The following is a 16,110-nucleotide window of genomic DNA, read 5'->3' as shown; positions in this document are numbered from 1 at the left end:
CCTCCCCCTGCACGGGTCTAAAGCCCCCAGGACAGTTGTGTGGGAGTCGCCAATGTCCTTGCATTTGGAGAAACAGCAGTAGCTTATGAGAGAGGGACGGAGACAAGCAGAACCAGCTCGTCTTGGTTTGTGCTCACCTGCTCCAGGCAGTCTGCGAAGAGCTCAGCACGTACCACGACCCCATTTCACAGCTGGGGGAACAGACTCAGGTGAAGTGACAGGCCCAGGGGCGGACCGCCAGTACACGGGGGAGCCAGGACGCAAGCCCAGGACCTTCGGACTCCAAAGCCCGCCTGTTTGCATGACCCCTGCCTGAAGTTCCGAGACTGTGCGCCCCCTCCCCCGCCCCGCCACCGCCCCATCAGCCAGGGGGCTCCTCTGCACCTGTTCTGCAAGGGAAGGGCCCCGGTGCTCGGAGTCCAGGGGCCTCGCCCACGAAATATTGGAGCTCAGCTCCAAGCCAGGCCTGCCCCGAGTGCAGACCGAGCCCTCAACTGTGACAGGCCACCTCTGAGCGTGTGACGGCCCCGGCCGGCCGGCCCTGTCTCAAGCCCCGCATCCTGGTGGGGCCATGCTTGAGTCAATCTATTTTTTTTTTTAAGATTTTATTCATTTTCATGAGAGACACACACACACACACAGAGGCAGAGACACAGGCAGAGGAAGAAGTAGGCTCCCTGTGGGGACCCTGATGCGGGACTGGATCCTGTGACCCCAGGGTCACGTCCTGAGCCGGAGGCAGAAGCTCACCCGCTGAGCCACCCAGGGGCCCCTTGAGTCCATCTCGATGCTTGTGTGGCGTTAGGACTGCCTGGTTGTCCTCTACCCAGGAGGCGTGGAGTCTCTGCCCAGCTCCACCCGGGCTGCTCTGGGACACTGAGCAGGACAGAGACAGGTGCGCCGCCTGTGGTGTGGGTCTGGCCTCAGCCCGGTGGCATCAGGGCCCCCGACTCCCTCCAGCCTCCTCCTCACACCCTCTCGGACACCCACCACCTTCGCACTCCCTCCTGCTCCGGGAAGCGGAGGCCAGCGTCAGGGTGTGGCCGTCAGGGCTGGGCCGCATGGCCAAAATGCTGCTAATGTCCCTGCATGGGAAATCCTTCGGATTTGTTTTTTTGGGTTTTTTGTTTCATTCTATTTTCCATTTTTATTTTTTGGATTTTATGCAAAAGGTATTATTTGTGATCAAGAATAAAAAGGACAAAATGATTTTAACAAAAGAGCTGGTGATTCAACCTGCAAACCATTGAGGAGATCTGCGATGGGCCCCGGGATGGTGGGCAGGGGCAGCGACCTGGGGACCTAGGACGCCACCCGGAGCTGTGGGGATCACCATGCGCCCGCCAGGCCTGCCCTGGGGCATCGGGGGCCAGACAGCATGTGACCCGCAGTGACCTCGCCCAGCTCGCCCCCCGACGTCCCCCGGGTCCCTTGTGAGCAAGAGATGCTCAGCAGCGGCCTCTGATGGGCTGGTGATGCGAGCTGCGCCCACAGCGGCCCCAGTGCCTTCAGTCATCAGAGCTGGTGTCTTCCTCGATTCACCTGGCCATCCATTTCCTGGTGACCTTCCTCCCTCCAGGTCAGAGAGCTCCTCGGGCCCGGGCCCCTGTGCTGACGGGGCAGGCAGGATGTGGACACCCCACACCCAGGCAGTGGGGGCTTCCAGGCCCCAGTTCTGTCCACACACTGAACACGGGGCTTCTGAGTCGCTTCCACGGCCGGTGAGAATCATCGTGAACTGGCCCTGTCTCCCGTCCTGCGGTGGCAGCGGGGCTCGGAGCCATAATCTCTGATCTCATTTGGGCCACCTTCCCCTGGGCCACATTCTAGCCACATTCACCATTTTGTTCTTCCCTGAACAAGCCAAACTCCTTCCACTGACCCCAGGGCCTTTGCATGGCTGTCCCCCCTGCCCGGACGCCCTCCCCTGAACAGGAACATGTCATTCCATGTCTCAGCTCAAATGCCGCCTCCTCAGGGAGGCCATCCCTGACCACTGCACCCAAATATCTCTCTGCCCACCCCCCACAGTGCTGTCCCATGTTTCCTCATCCTCCTCCTACCATCTGGCCCCAGCTTCACCCTGCTGCTTATCCACTTTTTTGTCCCCCCTCCCAGCAGGACGCATGCCCCAGGGAGGCAGGGACCTTTCTGTTGGCCCCCCGACCCCCCTGGCGGGCCCCGGAGGCAGAGGCCGGACTGCTGAGCTGCATAGACTGTCCTGGGCTCATGGGACCAGGAGGTGGATGGTGTCCCAGCTCTGCCCACGATGACTCCCTGGACTTCTCTGGGTCGTGGGCTCTGCACCTGTCCAAGGAGGTAGGAGACCTGGTCCCTAACCCCTGGCCCTGGCCCTGCGGCGTGTACTCAGGGTGCCAACAGAGCCCGCGCCATGTTCACAGCAACCATGCATGCCGGGGATTAGCCTGTGCCATGGCCGGGGGGCTGGAAGGAAATGTCCCCTCTGCCGGGAAGCCCTCTGGAGTGGCCCAGTCGGGGCTCTCCGGGCTCGCCAGCTCCGGCCCCTGCCGTCTGCCGTCTGCCCGGTGGAGCCCAGCACCATCCGTCGGGTGCAGGGAGCCCAGCCTGGCGATGACGCAGGGGCAGAGGTAGAGGCCAGGCACGTGCACGGAGCACCCGGTGCTGATTCAACCTGCTGAGAGTCCCCCTGGCCCTGCGCTGTGCCAGGGACCCGGGTGGGCTCCCGTCCCCAGGACGCTCGGGGCCCAGGGCAGCAGCGGAGCAGGGCCGAGCGTCTGCGGGGTGCGGGGCCAAGCCCAGACCCAGCCTTCGGGCAGGGAGCCCTCCCAGGGGTGGGGGGGCTGCTGGACCGAGGCCCCCGGAAGGACCCCGCCTCTCCCCCTCCCCCCGGGAGCTGACAGGCCCGTGCGGATCCAAATGGTACACCTGCGGGTCCCCGAAATAGCAGCAGTGCGCACAGCGGCCGCATCACGCTGCAAAGCCGCTCCACCTCGGCTGCGTCTGCAAAAATACCTCCTGCCACACAAAGGTGAAAACGGCAGAGGCGAGAACCGGTCTTCTGGGGAGGGAAAACAGTAGAACACCCTCCACGGGGATCAGTCAACTCTGGGTGTAGGCACGGCCAACCCCCGGGGAGGGACCAGGTCCCACCGGGAGGGACTGGCTGCAGGCGGGGAGCCGCAGGGATGGCCCTGGGGCCTTGGCCAGCAGCCACCATGCCCCATCCCCTTCATCAGATGGGACGGCTCCCCTCTTGCTTCACCCCCTGGGAGGGGCACAGAGAGGGCGCCCCATTCGCCCCAGGTCACCCTGGAGAGAGGGACGCCTAGGGATTCAGGCCGTGGTGGCCTGACCCCCGTGTCCTTACCCCACAGGTTGGGAGCCACCGGGGCCTCCCCCCACCCCCCCCAGCTGGCACCTGCTCCAGTCTTACCTCACCCGCAAGTGTTCAGTTCAGACCAGGAGGCTCAGGTGGGCTGCTTCCCCAGTCCTCCCCTGCGTACCTTCCAGCAAAGTGTTGTTCTGGTCTGTTTTTTTGTTTTTTAGATTTTATTTATTCATTCCTGAGACACAGAGAGAGGCAGAGACATAGGCAGAGGGAGAAGCAGGCTCCCTGCGGGGAACCCGATGCGGGACTCGATCCAGGGACTCCAGGATCACGCCCTGGGCTAGAGAAAGACACTCAACCCCGGAGCCACCCAGGTGCCTCTGTTCTTATCTATTTTTAAGAGCAGCGGGTTTTTATTTTTAATTTTGTTTTATTTCGTATTATTATTTTATTATTTACTTTAAGCAGGCAGAGAGTGAGTTCAGCAAACATCTCCTCTCCGTGAACACCGAGCCATTCCAGGCGCTGGTGGCGGGGAAGCGACCAGGAGAAAGGTCCCCGGTGCTACTTCCGGGCCACGGGCTTGTTGCTTGTGAATCCGTTTCATTCATCGGGTCAGCAGCTGCCAGAGCCTCTGCTCTGCGGTGTCCCAGGGACCCAGGTGCAGAGGGTGGGGGGCTGGGCCCTCCTGCGCCCGGGAGCCTTGGTGGCCTTGGGGGTTGGGGGTCAGGGGTGGGTCTGCTGCTGAAGCCCTGGTTCCCGAGACCCACCCCCCACCCCGGGGGGCACAGGGTCACAGCTGCTGGAGGCACCTGTGGGCTACGGAGCCTCGGGGACCCCTTGATAGATGCTGGGCACCCCCAGGCTCTGTGGGGTGGCGTGGAGGTGGGCTGCGGTTCCTGCCCCATTAAGATGCCTGAAGTCCACCAACCACTTGTCCGCTCATAGTGTGTGTGTGAGTGAGTGTGCTCAGGGCTTCAGGGAGTGTCCTTAGCTTGAAGGGGGGCCCTTGAGCCCTGGCTTTGCCTTCCCCGCTCCAAGGCCCAAGAGTTTAGGAACTCAGAGATGCCCAGCAGGACCCGCCCGGCTTGACATCTCGGGGAGGACCCCTGGCCAGTTTGCGGCCCATGTCCCCTGGTCACCTGGCCACGGGTGTCCAGGGAAGCCGAAGGTCTGACGACCCAAAGGCCACAGGCCCTGACTGTCCACCCTCAGAACCACGTTCCCTGCCCGCTGACATAACGTTCTGGGGCCCCGTGGGCAGACGGAGGCACACCCAGCCTCATTCCCTTCTCCACCTGTGGCTCTGCCTCTGGTATCTCGGAAGTCCTGGCCAGAGTCCCACCTCCCTGCCCTGTGACCCTCACTGCATGTCACCCAAGCCTGGGACCTATCTTGGCATCCTCTGGATTCAGTCGCGGAGCCCACTGAACAGCCTCCTGTGCAGCGGCCGCTTCCACTCGTGCCTGTGCCGGGAGAGGCGGGGCACCGCGCCCGAACTCCCACCCGTCCACCCCACAAGGGCCTGGACTCATGGCTACTGTCCTGAACTCGTGGGGCCTCAGCTGCATCACCAGCCAGCGGGGACGATGACAGTCTCAGAGTTATCGTGAGGACACGACACCAGCTCAGGCCCAGCGCCCAGCAGGTGTCCAAGGAACATGCGCTCAGGACCAGTCATCCACCAGGATCCCTGTACCACTCTCCCGCTCGAGGACTTACCATGGCCCCCATGTCCCCTCACGTCGTGTGGAGGCTCTTTTTTGCCATCTCAGCTGAGCCAGACTGAAAGGAAACAGGTGAGTGCTGAGCCCAGGATGAGCCCCTTGGGTTGCCCTGTGTTCAAGATCCTTCTCACCAGAGACCCGCCTGGGACCGACCTCACGTGGGGCAACGGCCTCAGACTTGCCAGCGAGCGAGCCCAGCCCTGCCCGTTAGCTGCCATCCAGCGGTGCACCTGCTGCGTGCCCGCTGGGCGGCCACGACCCCGCACGACCAGGCTGAGGCGGCCACGGCCCTGCCCTCGAGGAGCTCCATCAGGCGGGGGATGTAAGTCCGTGCGGGGACACAGGAGCCTAGGCCAGCCCGGGGGCCCAGGAAGCTTCTGGAGGGCATGCTGGTGGAGCTGAATCTTGAAAGACGAGAGGATGAGAGCCCAAAGAGGGTAGGGAAAGGTGTGCCAGCAGAGGGAACAGCATGAGCCAGGGCACGGAGGTGCTGTCGAGACAGAGGCTGGTGCTGGAGGAGGGGCGGAGGGAGGCAGGAGCTGAGGTGGCAACGCCGGGGGCAGCCTGGGCTGGTCGAGGAGCCCCCGTCGGGTTCCAGCAGCGAAGCGGTGTGTTCCGAAGGTCGCGGCAGGCAGGGGAGAGAGGGGGCTGCTCGGCGGGGCCGCCAGGACCTGGGCCGGAGGACGGCCTGTCTGTGTGGGACCAGGGTGGCGTCCAGGCCTCCTGCCCCCTGTGCCCAGCAAGCCGGGCCGGGACAGCGCTCTCGAAGGGCGGCCGGGGCCTGGCTCTGAGGCCAGCTCTGCGCCCGCCCAAAGGCAGATCCCACGCTCAAGTGGATTTGGGAGATGCTGTTCACGGCACTGCAGCCTGCGGGTCAGGACGCCTGTTGGCAGGCCCAGGCTCTGCGAAATCCTGAATTTTCCTGCTTACCCAGTGTCCCCAGTGCGCCCAGAGAAACGCTCTCCATGGTGTGCTGATTCACATCCCAAAGGAGAGTCTGGCAAGCTCCTGAGGGCCTGGCTGCCTGGCGACAGAGCCCTTCTCTCTGGAATCTGGGGGCCCAGAGTGAAGACACGCCATCCGCTGCAAATGTCGTGGGCCGGGAGCACCCGGTGGGGGCCAGCGAAGCTGCGAGCGCGGGGAGGCGCCTACAGAGCTGGCATGGGAGCCCCGAGGAGACCACAGCTTCTCTTTGTGATTGGGGCCCATGCGGCTTAGCGCCTCACCTTCCCCATCTATAAAATGGGGGCAGTGATTCCGCAGCCTCTGCCTATTTTCAGGGGTGGGGGTATTAACGTGACACAGCATTACACGCAGGCATCCAGGGAGTTTGATGTTCTGGAAGCAGCAGGCCGTTGTGGCTCCTTGCCAGCAAACAGTCCCGGGCCAGCGCCGACCATGACGATGTCCGCGCAGGCACCGGGGCACCAGCCTGGGAGCCGGGCCTGGAGCACGGTGGCTCCGGGGCTTCCGCTGGCAGCAGAGTGTTCACGGTTTCAGGGACACAGTGCTGTGGTGGCAGGCCCGGGGGCGCCCACTCTGACTCCCCACGGGACCAGCGTCCACTGCTGGGCTTCCCTGGGTGAGACCGGGTAACCCGCCTTGGTCCCTGGAGGCCAATGACAAGCCGGCGCGGGTGGAGAGCCCCGCAAACAGGTAGGCAGCAGATGCTGTAAGGGCGCGATGTTCTTTATTACCTGAACCAACACATCTGTTTTTACTAAAGAAGATACCGAGGTCCAGGGAGGCCCAGTGACGGACACAGGCCGGCTGCGGCTCCTGCCAGGCTTGGGATGAACCCACAGTGGCCTATGCTGCACAGAGAACGTATCTGCTCCCCTAAATCAGGGGGTCTTGCTGGGGGTGGGGGGAGGGGTGGGGCTTTCCTGCCTCCCTCCCTTTGCCCCAGCTCCTCCTAGAAATGCTTTCCCAGGTCCTTTCTCATTGGTTGGGAGTTGAGTCCCCCCCCCACTGGAGCTGGGCTGGAGTGGGTGCCCCCGGAACCCTAGGGGTAGCAGAGGAGCTGGGCTCACCAGAGGCTCCCCAGAGGCGCCTGCGGTAGTCTAGGCTCCTTGTGGACAGTCAGGCAGTGCCAACCCACAGACCTAGCTGAGCCGCTGAGGTGTGGGGGGTGCTGGGGACATAGGGGAGACGCCAGGAGCCAGGTTCTGCTCCAGGGACCTCACTTCCACCGGTCGGGGGGGCAGGTGGGGGGTAGAGAGTGCCGCGTGTGAGTGTCCTCTTCCAGCCCCAAGATCCCTCCCTGAGGTCTGGCTCCGGGGGCTTGAGTCCAAAGGCCATATTTTGGAGCGAGGAGAAAAGGAAGAGGCAGCCTTTGTGTGTGTGTGTGGGGGGGGGGGGCGGTGGTCTGTGACTCTCCAAGGCACCATGACGTTGGGGTCAGAGGGCGGCTGGGGTCCTCGAGGGAGTGCTGGACAGAAGCGGGGTTCGAGGTGGTAACTGTCCTGTGTCCTTGGGCACGTGACTGTCCCCCGTTGGAAGCCTTCCCACCTGTAAAACAAGCAGGTTGGACTAGGTCACATGCGGTCCCTTCCCCCTTCCGGTGGGCACAGGCGGTTCCATTTTCCCGAAAGGCAAGGCGGTGTGTAAACCGAATGAAGCTTGGGTCTGTCACTGGAGAGCATCCCCGCCCGCCCCGCCGGCACCTGCGGCGGGGACAGCCCGACTCCCCTGCCCACCTGGCTCCGAGCGGGGCCACCTGTGGGCCGGAGTCCAGTGCCCCCTGGTGGCGCCGGGCGGGCGGGCAGGCGGCTGGGGCGGCCCGGCCCGACGGCTGTGACTCAGGGCTGCGGCTGCGGGGCGCAGGAGGCCCGGCCGGCCGGTTCCGCCGGGTAATTACCAGCTGCGGGAATCCTTGTCGGCGCTCGCGGTGACTCACCGGGCGGCCGGGCTCATTCGCCGAGAGCAGGCGCCTCGGCTTCCAAAATGAATTCCAGGGGAGCACCTGCTCCGCGTGGGGGCTCCCCATCCCCGGCCCGCTGCGCCCGCAGACCCGGCCGGCGGCCCAGGTGGGGCCCACAGCTCCGGCCCCCCTGCCCGTAGGCCCGGGGGTGGGGGGGGCGCGAGCACCCGCGGGTCCCATAAATGGGGTGGACAGCGCCCCAGCAGCGGAGGGGGGCCTCGGGGAGGCACAGGGTTCCCACGCTCTCCTGACCCCGAGTCCCCGCCGATGCGCAGCCCGAGGGGGCGACCCGGAGGGGTCAGCGCTCCGACCCGAGAGCGCGCACGGCCGGGGCCACCCCCGGGCCCACCCCGCGACGCCCTCGGCCACCTCTCCGGCGTGTTAGCGCGCCGCCTGGGGGCGTCCCTTTACCCAAGTCTCCATCTCTTCCTTGGCTGGGGTCCAGGGACGGTCGCCAGACCCAGGGAGGGGGAGCCCGGGGTCTCCGCGCCTTGGGCCTACCCACTGCGAGCTCCACTGCTCAAGTGGGGATTAAGGGGGTGGGGGTGGGGGGGCGGCGAGGGAAAGCCCTCGAGGACCCGGGGAGGATGGGGGGAAGCGGGCGGAGGAGGCTGCTGTGGGCCGGGGCTGATGCGGGGAGAGGCCTCCCCTCCGGACCGACTCAAGCAACCGCTGCGCCCCCGCCGGAGCCTCGTGCTCCCTCCCCGGGGCTGGTCGGGAGTGGGGCCCTCCGGGCGCGGGCGGGGGAGGGCGGCGCGGTTAGGTTCTGGGCGCAGCACCCGGCGCCCGGCCTCGGGGAACCAAGGAATGTTTCTGGGAAAAGCAACGGGGAGGGGACGAGGAAGGGGGAATGCGGCATCCTTCCCCGAGGCCGCGACCCCGAGCGTGGCGGCCGATCTCATCCCCGGCGCTCCCCGGCCGAGAGCGCGGGATCAGCAGGTGCCGGGCCACCTGTCCGGCGACGCTCGCCGGGGGCTAGGGCGGCCCCGGGGCCCGGGCACGCGTCGCGGAGGTGCGCCCGCGGCAGGTGGCCGCCCCGGAGCGCCCTCCCCCGCGCGCCCCCCGCCCCCGCCCCCGCCCCCCTCTGGCGGCTCCCCGGAGGTGCCCGTCGGCCTTGTCGGGGCTCAGCCCCGCGTGCCCCCCAGGCCCGGTCCTCTCAAACTCTCCGCCCCGCGTGGCCGCAGGCGCTCCCGGGAGCCGGGCGAGAGGGACCCGGGCGGCCGCCTTTATCCTCCCATCCCCCGCCGCGACCCGCCGGCGGCTCCGCCCCCCACCCTCGCCCGGGCGACACCCGGCGCTCGGCCCGCCCCGCCCCCGCCCCCGCCCCCGTCCCCGCCCGGCCGCCCCTCCCCGGCTCCCTCCGCGTGCGCCGCGCGCCGCGCTCGGTCTGCAGCGGGAGCCGCCGCGGCCGCCTCGCCAGCTGGCTGGGGACCAGGCGGGAGGTGGCGCGCCCGGGAGGCTGCGGGAGGGAGGGCGGGGGGGAGGCAGGCCTGGCCGCGCCGTAGCCCGGCCCCCGCCCCCCGGCCCCCGCCCCCCGCGGCCCTCCCGCCCGAGCGAGGTGCCACGCGCGCGCGCACACCCGGGCGCACACACACACGCCCGGACACACGCGCACACACTCGGCTCCCTCCGGCGCGCACGCACGCAGCGCCCCTGGCAGACCAGCGCCGCGGCCGCCTCCCCGGACGCCCGGACGCCGGAGGGCCCCGACCCCGGCGCGGCTCATGCGCCCGCGCCCCCCCCGCAGCTCCGCCAGGCCCGCGGGACCCCTCCCGCCGCCGCCGCCGCCGCCGCCGCCGCCGCCGCCGCCGCCGCGCCCGCCGCCCCCGGAGGAGCGGGCTGGCCGGCCGCCGCCGCCGCCGCCGCCGCGCCGCCCCCCGGCCGCCCCCGAGGCCGCTCCGCCGCGGGCCCTGCCGCCCTGGGGCCGCGCCCCGCTCCCGCGCCCCGAGGGCTGAGCCCCGCAAACTTCGCCGCCCGGCCCGCGCCCCGCGCCGCCCCCGCCGCGCCCCCGCGCGCGGACCCCCGGGCCTCGGGCCGCCGCGCCCGCCGCACCTGCCCGGCCCCCTGCCCGCCCGCCGGGGACTCCGGAGACGCCGCCACTTCGCAAACTTTTGCGGCCCCCCCCGAGGGGGGGCGGGGAGGCCCGGGGCGGCGGGGGGAGGTCCCGCGCGGCGCGCAGACCCGCGGGCTCCTAGCCGGCCGCCGCCGCCCCGGAGCCGGAGCCGGAGCCGGAGCCCGAGCCGGAGCCGGAGCCCGAGCCGGAGCCGGAGCCCGAGCCCGAGCCCGAGCCCGAGCCGGACCCCGAGGGGCGCGGGCCCCGGCGGCCGCCCTCCGGCCGCGCTCGGGCTCCCGCCGCCGCCCCTGCTGCTGCTCGGGCGGGGGCGCGGGGCGGGGCGCGGGGGGCGCGGGGGGCGCGGGGCCCGGCGGGGCCGCCGTGCATGGCCCTGCGCAGCGGGGCGGGCTGCCTCGGCCGGGTCTGGCGCAGGGTGTCGGGGCTCCCGGACGCCTGGCCCCGGCGCTCCAGCAGCCTCCTGTGCCTGTCCGCCTTCTCGCCCGAGCCCGGGCCCGCGCCGCCCCTGCCCCGCCGGCCGCCCGGCGGTGGCGGTGCCGGTGCCGGTGGCGGTGCCGGTGCCGGTGCCGGCCCGGCCGGAGGGGGCCCCCCCCCGCCTCCCCGCCCCCCGCCTCCCCGCCGCCGCCGCCGCCGCCGCTGCTGCTGCTGCCGCTGCCGCCGCCGCTTACAACTTGGAGGCGGCGGCGGCGGCGGAGGAGGCGGCGGCGGCCGCCGGGCGCTGCAGTGGGACGCGCGCGGCTGCGAGCCTGCGGGACATGCCCCCCGCGCCGGCTCCTTGCTGGCGGCCATGAAGAGGCAGAACGTGCGGACTCTGTCCCTCATCGTCTGCACCTTCACCTACCTGCTGGTGGGCGCCGCCGTCTTCGACGCCCTCGAGTCGGACCACGAGATGCGCGAGGAGGAGAAACTCAAAGCGGAGGAGATCCGGATCAAGGGGAAGTACAACATCAGCGCCGAGGACTACCGGCAGCTGGAGCTGGTGATCCTGCAGTCCGAGCCGCACCGCGCCGGCGTCCAGTGGAAATTCGCCGGCTCCTTCTACTTTGCCATCACGGTCATCACCACCATAGGTAAGGGCCGCGCGCCCCGCGCCGGGGGAGCCGGGGGGAGCCGGGGGGAGCCGGGGAGGGGGCGGCCCGGCGCGCGGCGCGGGGCGCGCAGGGTTAACCGCAGCGGGCAGCCCGGGGCCGGGGGCGGGGGGGGCCTCCCGCCCGCCCGCCCGCCGCGCCCCCTCCTCTCCCGGAGCCCCCCCTGCGCCCCCCTGCGCCCCCGCGCGCCGCGCCCCTCGCCGACCCCACCCGCGGCCCCGCCGGGCGCCCGCTGTCTGGCCGGGCGTGCGCGCCCCGAGCGAGCGTGCCGGAGCCGGGAGGGCGGAGGCGCCACTTTTGCGAAGAGAGTGGAGCGCTAAGAATAATCCCAGAGCAGACACCCACCCACCCACCGCCCCGGCGCGGGCTGGGCTGGGCTGCGCGGGGCTCCCAGCCCTACACTTACTACCGCTCCGGGACGCGGAGAGCGCGGCCCGGTCCCGCGGCCCTTGGGGACTCGCGTCCCGGCGGCCCGGGGACCCTCGCTCGCCGCCTCCAGCCCAGATGTCAGCCGCCCTCCCTCCGGGCTCCTCTCTCGCCGGGCGGTCCCGAGCCTGGTGCTGCCCAGGACCCGGGGCGGGGGACACTTTGCTCCCTGCTGCTCGGGCTAGGGGTGGCCGCGGGGACACCGCTCGGAGAGGGCAGCGCAGGACATGTGCACCCCGCCAACCCCTCCGGGCCGGGGCACAGGGTGAGGCAGGTGGGCTTGCTGCCCAGGAACTGGGGAGGCTCAGCCCTGGTCTAGGGAGACGGTCCAGCCGGTGCACCCCGGGGACCGCTGTGGGTCCCCCTCCCAAGGGCGCCTCCGGCCGCCAAGCCGGGTGCCCAGGGCAGTGCCCCCACCGAGCTCAGGGGGTTTGGAGAACCCACACGTGTGACCCTTGGAGACCCTTGGGAATTGGAGCAGGTGGCGGCTTCACCCCAGTGGACGAGGCAGCTGGTCGGGTGGTGTCCCTGTGCTTTGCAACTTGTCTCGGCCGCGAGGCACCCTGCCTCTGCACGGCCATCTCCTTGGACCTGTCAGGGCCACTGTGTCGGCTCCGGTGGCCTCTTTTCTGTGCCAGGTCCCGTGCCTTGTGCGCCCTCGCCGCCGCGAGGCCCCGGCCTGCCCACGGCTCCGTCCTCCCTCCGCCCCGACTCCTCTGGACCTCCTTCGCTAATTTTCCCCTAGATGTTTTTCTTTGTCTGGGAAGCTCTGCGTGCTGAAAGAGCAGGATTTCTCAGTGCCATATGCAACAGGAAGCGCCAGCACAGGACGGCCTGTCTTTGCTTCTTGCTTGAGAAGACTTTGTGGAGAGTCATCTTGTTTGAAATGTTTAATTCATCGGTGCAGGTTTTTCTGTTTTGGGAAGGCAGTTGCTCTTCTGTCGTCTACGTAACCAGCTCCGCTCCCGCCTGCCCCACGCGCTTGGCCCGGCGGCCAAAGCACAGAGGAGCCCTCCTTTCCCCACCCTGTGCTTCCAGCGCCTGAGAGGCCCGGGCGGTCACTACCGTCATCTTTCTCTTTAAACTTCCAGCCTGAGCTGTGGCGGCCACACAGGGACGCACAGGGCGGGGGACCCCAGGGACCCCGGGGCCTGTTTGCTGGGGAGCCAGAGCCAGGGATGTGCCTCCCCGGCTGACTGCCCTGGGGGAGAAGCCCGGCATCCCCTAACCATGCCTTGTGTGACCTCGGCCAGCACCCTGGCCCCAGGAGTGAAAGGAGCCCCTGAAACCCCTGGCTGCTCTCGGGAGCTGAGCTCCAACAGTGAGACGGCTAGGGTGGGGTGCAGAGCAGCCCCCCAAGACGGTCCCGTTTACCTGAAAGAGTAAATAGCGAGACTGATAAAGTTCACATCGGGGTGTGTTTATAGATCCTCGCTGGTGGTTCCGGGCGTATGCCTCGAACGCTGAAGGCTCCAAAGAGAAAAGTCAAGGAACGTGGGGCCAGATGGGGGTGGGGAGTGGGGTGTTAGGTCAGCAGAGCTCACAGTGGGGGCTCCCCTCAGTCCCAGACCAGGGTGGGGGGGGCATCTGATGACCTCGTGGATCTTTCTCACTTCCTTCCTCGGTTTCCACCTGAGTTTCTGGAAAGAAAGGTTGGAATACGTCCGTAAGGAAGAAAACACTGCCCCGAGTCAGCTGCCCTCACCCTGTGCTTGGAGCCCAGGGAGCTGGCCTGTCCCCTGAGTGTGGTCGTGTGGGGGACCACAGGCAGGTCAAGCCCTTTCCTTCCTGGGCCGTGGCTTTCCCACCTGTGGAAGGAGCCTGACGCAGCACTCACCTGCCAGGCCCATGGGGTGGGGGGTCTCCCAGGTGGCATCGCCCCTGCTCTTGGGAGGTGTGAATCCAGTTCTTTGACATAGGCCGGGCCCGCCCGTCTGCCCTCGGCAGCTGTTTAGCACCGGAGCTCAGATTTACAGGAAACAAAGCACCTTTCTAGTTAATTCTGTTTGTTTTCTTCTTTTTTTAATATAAATGCAAATTAAGGTCCTCCTCGGCCTAGAACAAAACCCAGCCCCAAGCCAGGCCCTCCGAGGAACTGTCTCCTATTGGACAGTGATATTAATGAGTCAGGTGAATCTTCACGGGTGTTCTTATTTTTAATCTAACCTTGAGCGATTTCTCGAGCCTGCTGCAACTTTGAGCTCCCGTCAGCGAGGCGGGCGGGCCGCAGTGGCCCTCGTGGTCTGTCAGCGAACGCCGCTTCTCGGATCCGGTTATTAGCTCACTCTGTGAAATGGATTTTAAAAACAATATAATTAGCACTTTGCGCCGGCTCCATGGCCACACCTCCGTGAGAGGCTGGGAAGGGATAGCACGCCGGCCCCCCGGCCGGCTCTGGGGGGAGCCGGGGCGCAGCCACTGCGGCCCAAGGAGGGGGTCACGGGGCCAGCGGGCCCGGAAGGGGCACATTTGGTGCCGCCACTGACGTTCGTGCCACCTGAAGCCTCTTCTGGGGACGTGGTGGTGCTCCCTTGTGAGCGGCGGGTGTTGGGGACGGAGGCCCCGGTCCCGACCCCGGTTGTGCTTGTCTGCTGAGCCGGGTGCCTGGAGGCCCCTGCCCTGCAGGCCCAGGGCCTGGCGACAGGATCCCGCTGCTCCCCCGGGCCAACCTGCAACCGCCCTCCAGGAGGTGCTCCCGGCCCAAACCGTTCCAGGGCCACTGCTCCCTGGACGGCAGAAGGGGATCTCCGGGTCTCTTCCGTTCTGACTCTGACACCTGTGACCTCCGTGGTCACCCCCCTTTAGGACCATTAACCAAGAAGAAAGCACGCCAAGAATTCAGATCTCATCCGCAGGGCCCGGGAGGACCGCGTCCATGCCGGTCTGCATAGGGGAGGACGGAGGGCTGTTGGAGGTGCGGGTTGGCAGTTCGGCTACAGCCGGGAGGGGCAGTGTTTCTGTGGACCCTCCGGGTGCATCGGAAGCCGGGGCGGCCCCCCAGGAGGCACGGTCTGCGGCCGGGGCGGGGCACACTCCGAGCAAAGGGTTTGGGGCTCCTCCCTTGGGCGGGGGAGCCTCCCGCCGCTGGGGGTCAGAGTGCAGAAGGGCAGCTCCCGGGTCTCGTTCCTGTGGGACCCCTGGGGGTGGGGTGGGCACTCACTTGGTGGGACGCAGCCTCCGTTCTTGGCGGTGGCTTCCAACACGGGGTTTCCATGCTAGCTGTGCGCCCGCGCCTGCCTCGTCTGCATCGCCTCTGAGACTCTGGGGACAGTCTAGATGACAAGATAAGGTCCGACTCAGGCAGGAGGGAAGCTGCAAACCCAAACAGTTGCTTGCGCTCCAGTGTGAAGAGCAGGGGGGCGACTCCCGGGTAAGCAGTCAGTCGGGGCCAGGGTGCAGGACCCCCAGGGGGAGTGCTCTTCGGTGGCTCCTCCCGGCAGGTCCTCTCCCTCCAGGGAGGCCGGGCTTTTGGCCGGGCTTTCCGCTGGGCCACCCACTGCCTCCCTGAGCCGCGCCCCTCCCCCCTGCCCGTGGTTGTCACGGTTTGTCCTGCCCCAGGCAACGAGTGTCTGTACCCCGTCCACCCCCCACCCCCACCCCTGGGCACCTGCGGGCCCAGCGCGGGGTGGGCTCCTCCCGAAGGCGGGCAGAGCGGAAGCAGGCCCCGCGGGCCGAGCAGGCTGGTGCCAGAGGCCGCGCGTGGAGCTTGCACACGGGGCGCACCCCACCCAGGAGACCTGCGGGAGCCGTGCCCCACTTGCCGGATGGGGGAACTGAGGCACCAATGAGGCAGCACAGGGAGGCGGGAGCTTGAGCCGCGTCCCGCACCGCGGGCTCCACTGTGGCGTGGGCCTGCGGAACATTCCATCGGCGCCTCTCTGCTTCTCACGTTGGCTCCGCTGCCGAGGAGCCCTGCCCTGCGAGACCCGGAGAAGGCCCGCTCACCCACACGGGGCCCCGGACGGGAGGCGGTGGCGTCCCCTGTTCCCTTCTGGTGTGTAGGGGTGGGCGATGCCCGTGGGGCCCCTCCTGTGCCCGGGCGCTGCCTGGACCTGGCCTCGCTCCGGGTGGCACTGACCCTCCGGCGAGTGTTGCGGACTTACAGCCGTCGTGGAGGAGACGGGGACGTGAGCTTCCCTGTGACTCTGGGGCTGTCCCGGCTCTCACGGCCACTCCTGTTCTCCCCCGGGGGCATCGGCCCAGCCAAGCCCAGGGGTAAGAGCAGCAGCAGGAGGGGAGGCAGGGTCACCCAGTGACCCCATCCCTCCTCCATGCACCTGTCCACACCTCCCTGTGTCCATTCCCATGCGCTCACACCCTGGGTCCTCCACGCACCTGTGTTCACACCTCTCACCCTCTGGCCGTTCCCACGTGCTCACACCCTGGGTCCTCCACGCACCTGTGTTCACACCTTCCTCCATCTGTTCCCATGCACTCACTCACTAGGTCCTCCACGCACCTGTGTTCACACCTCTCTCCATCCGTTTCCACGCACTCATACCCTGGGTCCTCTGTTCACCTGTATTCATACCTCCCTCCATCCATTCCCACATGCTTACACCTTG

The 16,110-nt window shown here is 67.9% G+C and overlaps 1 protein-coding gene and 1 long non-coding RNA gene across 3 annotated transcripts in view; one reads left to right on the top strand and one right to left on the bottom strand.

Moving 5' to 3' along the window:
* Positions 1–624: 624 nt before the first annotated feature.
* LOC140603898 (uncharacterized) lies at positions 625–11,172 on the bottom strand. Of its 2 annotated transcripts, none has more exons than XR_012006905.1 (4): positions 10,873–11,172; positions 3,770–7,548; positions 3,416–3,545; positions 625–2,307 (listed from the first exon to the last, which is right to left on the bottom strand). It is a non-coding gene; the product is annotated as an uncharacterized lncRNA (long non-coding RNA). The 2 variants fall into 2 exon arrangements; XR_012006906.1 differs by lacking the exon at positions 10,873–11,172 and adding an exon at positions 7,737–8,991.
* Positions 10,737–16,110, top strand: part of KCNK9 (potassium two pore domain channel subfamily K member 9) — a 75,904-nt gene continuing 70,530 nt past the window's right edge. Inside the window, exon 1 of the mRNA XM_072774631.1 lies at positions 10,737–11,101. Coding sequence (XP_072630732.1) covers positions 10,819–11,101 — 283 coding nt within the window. The 5' untranslated portion in view covers positions 10,737–10,818. The remainder of the gene's footprint in view (positions 11,102–16,110) is intronic.

The sequence above is a fragment of the Canis lupus genome, chromosome 14 (genome assembly GCF_048164855.1).
Source record: "Canis lupus baileyi chromosome 14, mCanLup2.hap1, whole genome shotgun sequence".
Lineage (NCBI taxonomy): Eukaryota > Metazoa > Chordata > Mammalia > Carnivora > Canidae > Canis > Canis lupus.
This window is presented reverse-complemented; position numbering and strand designations above follow the sequence as displayed.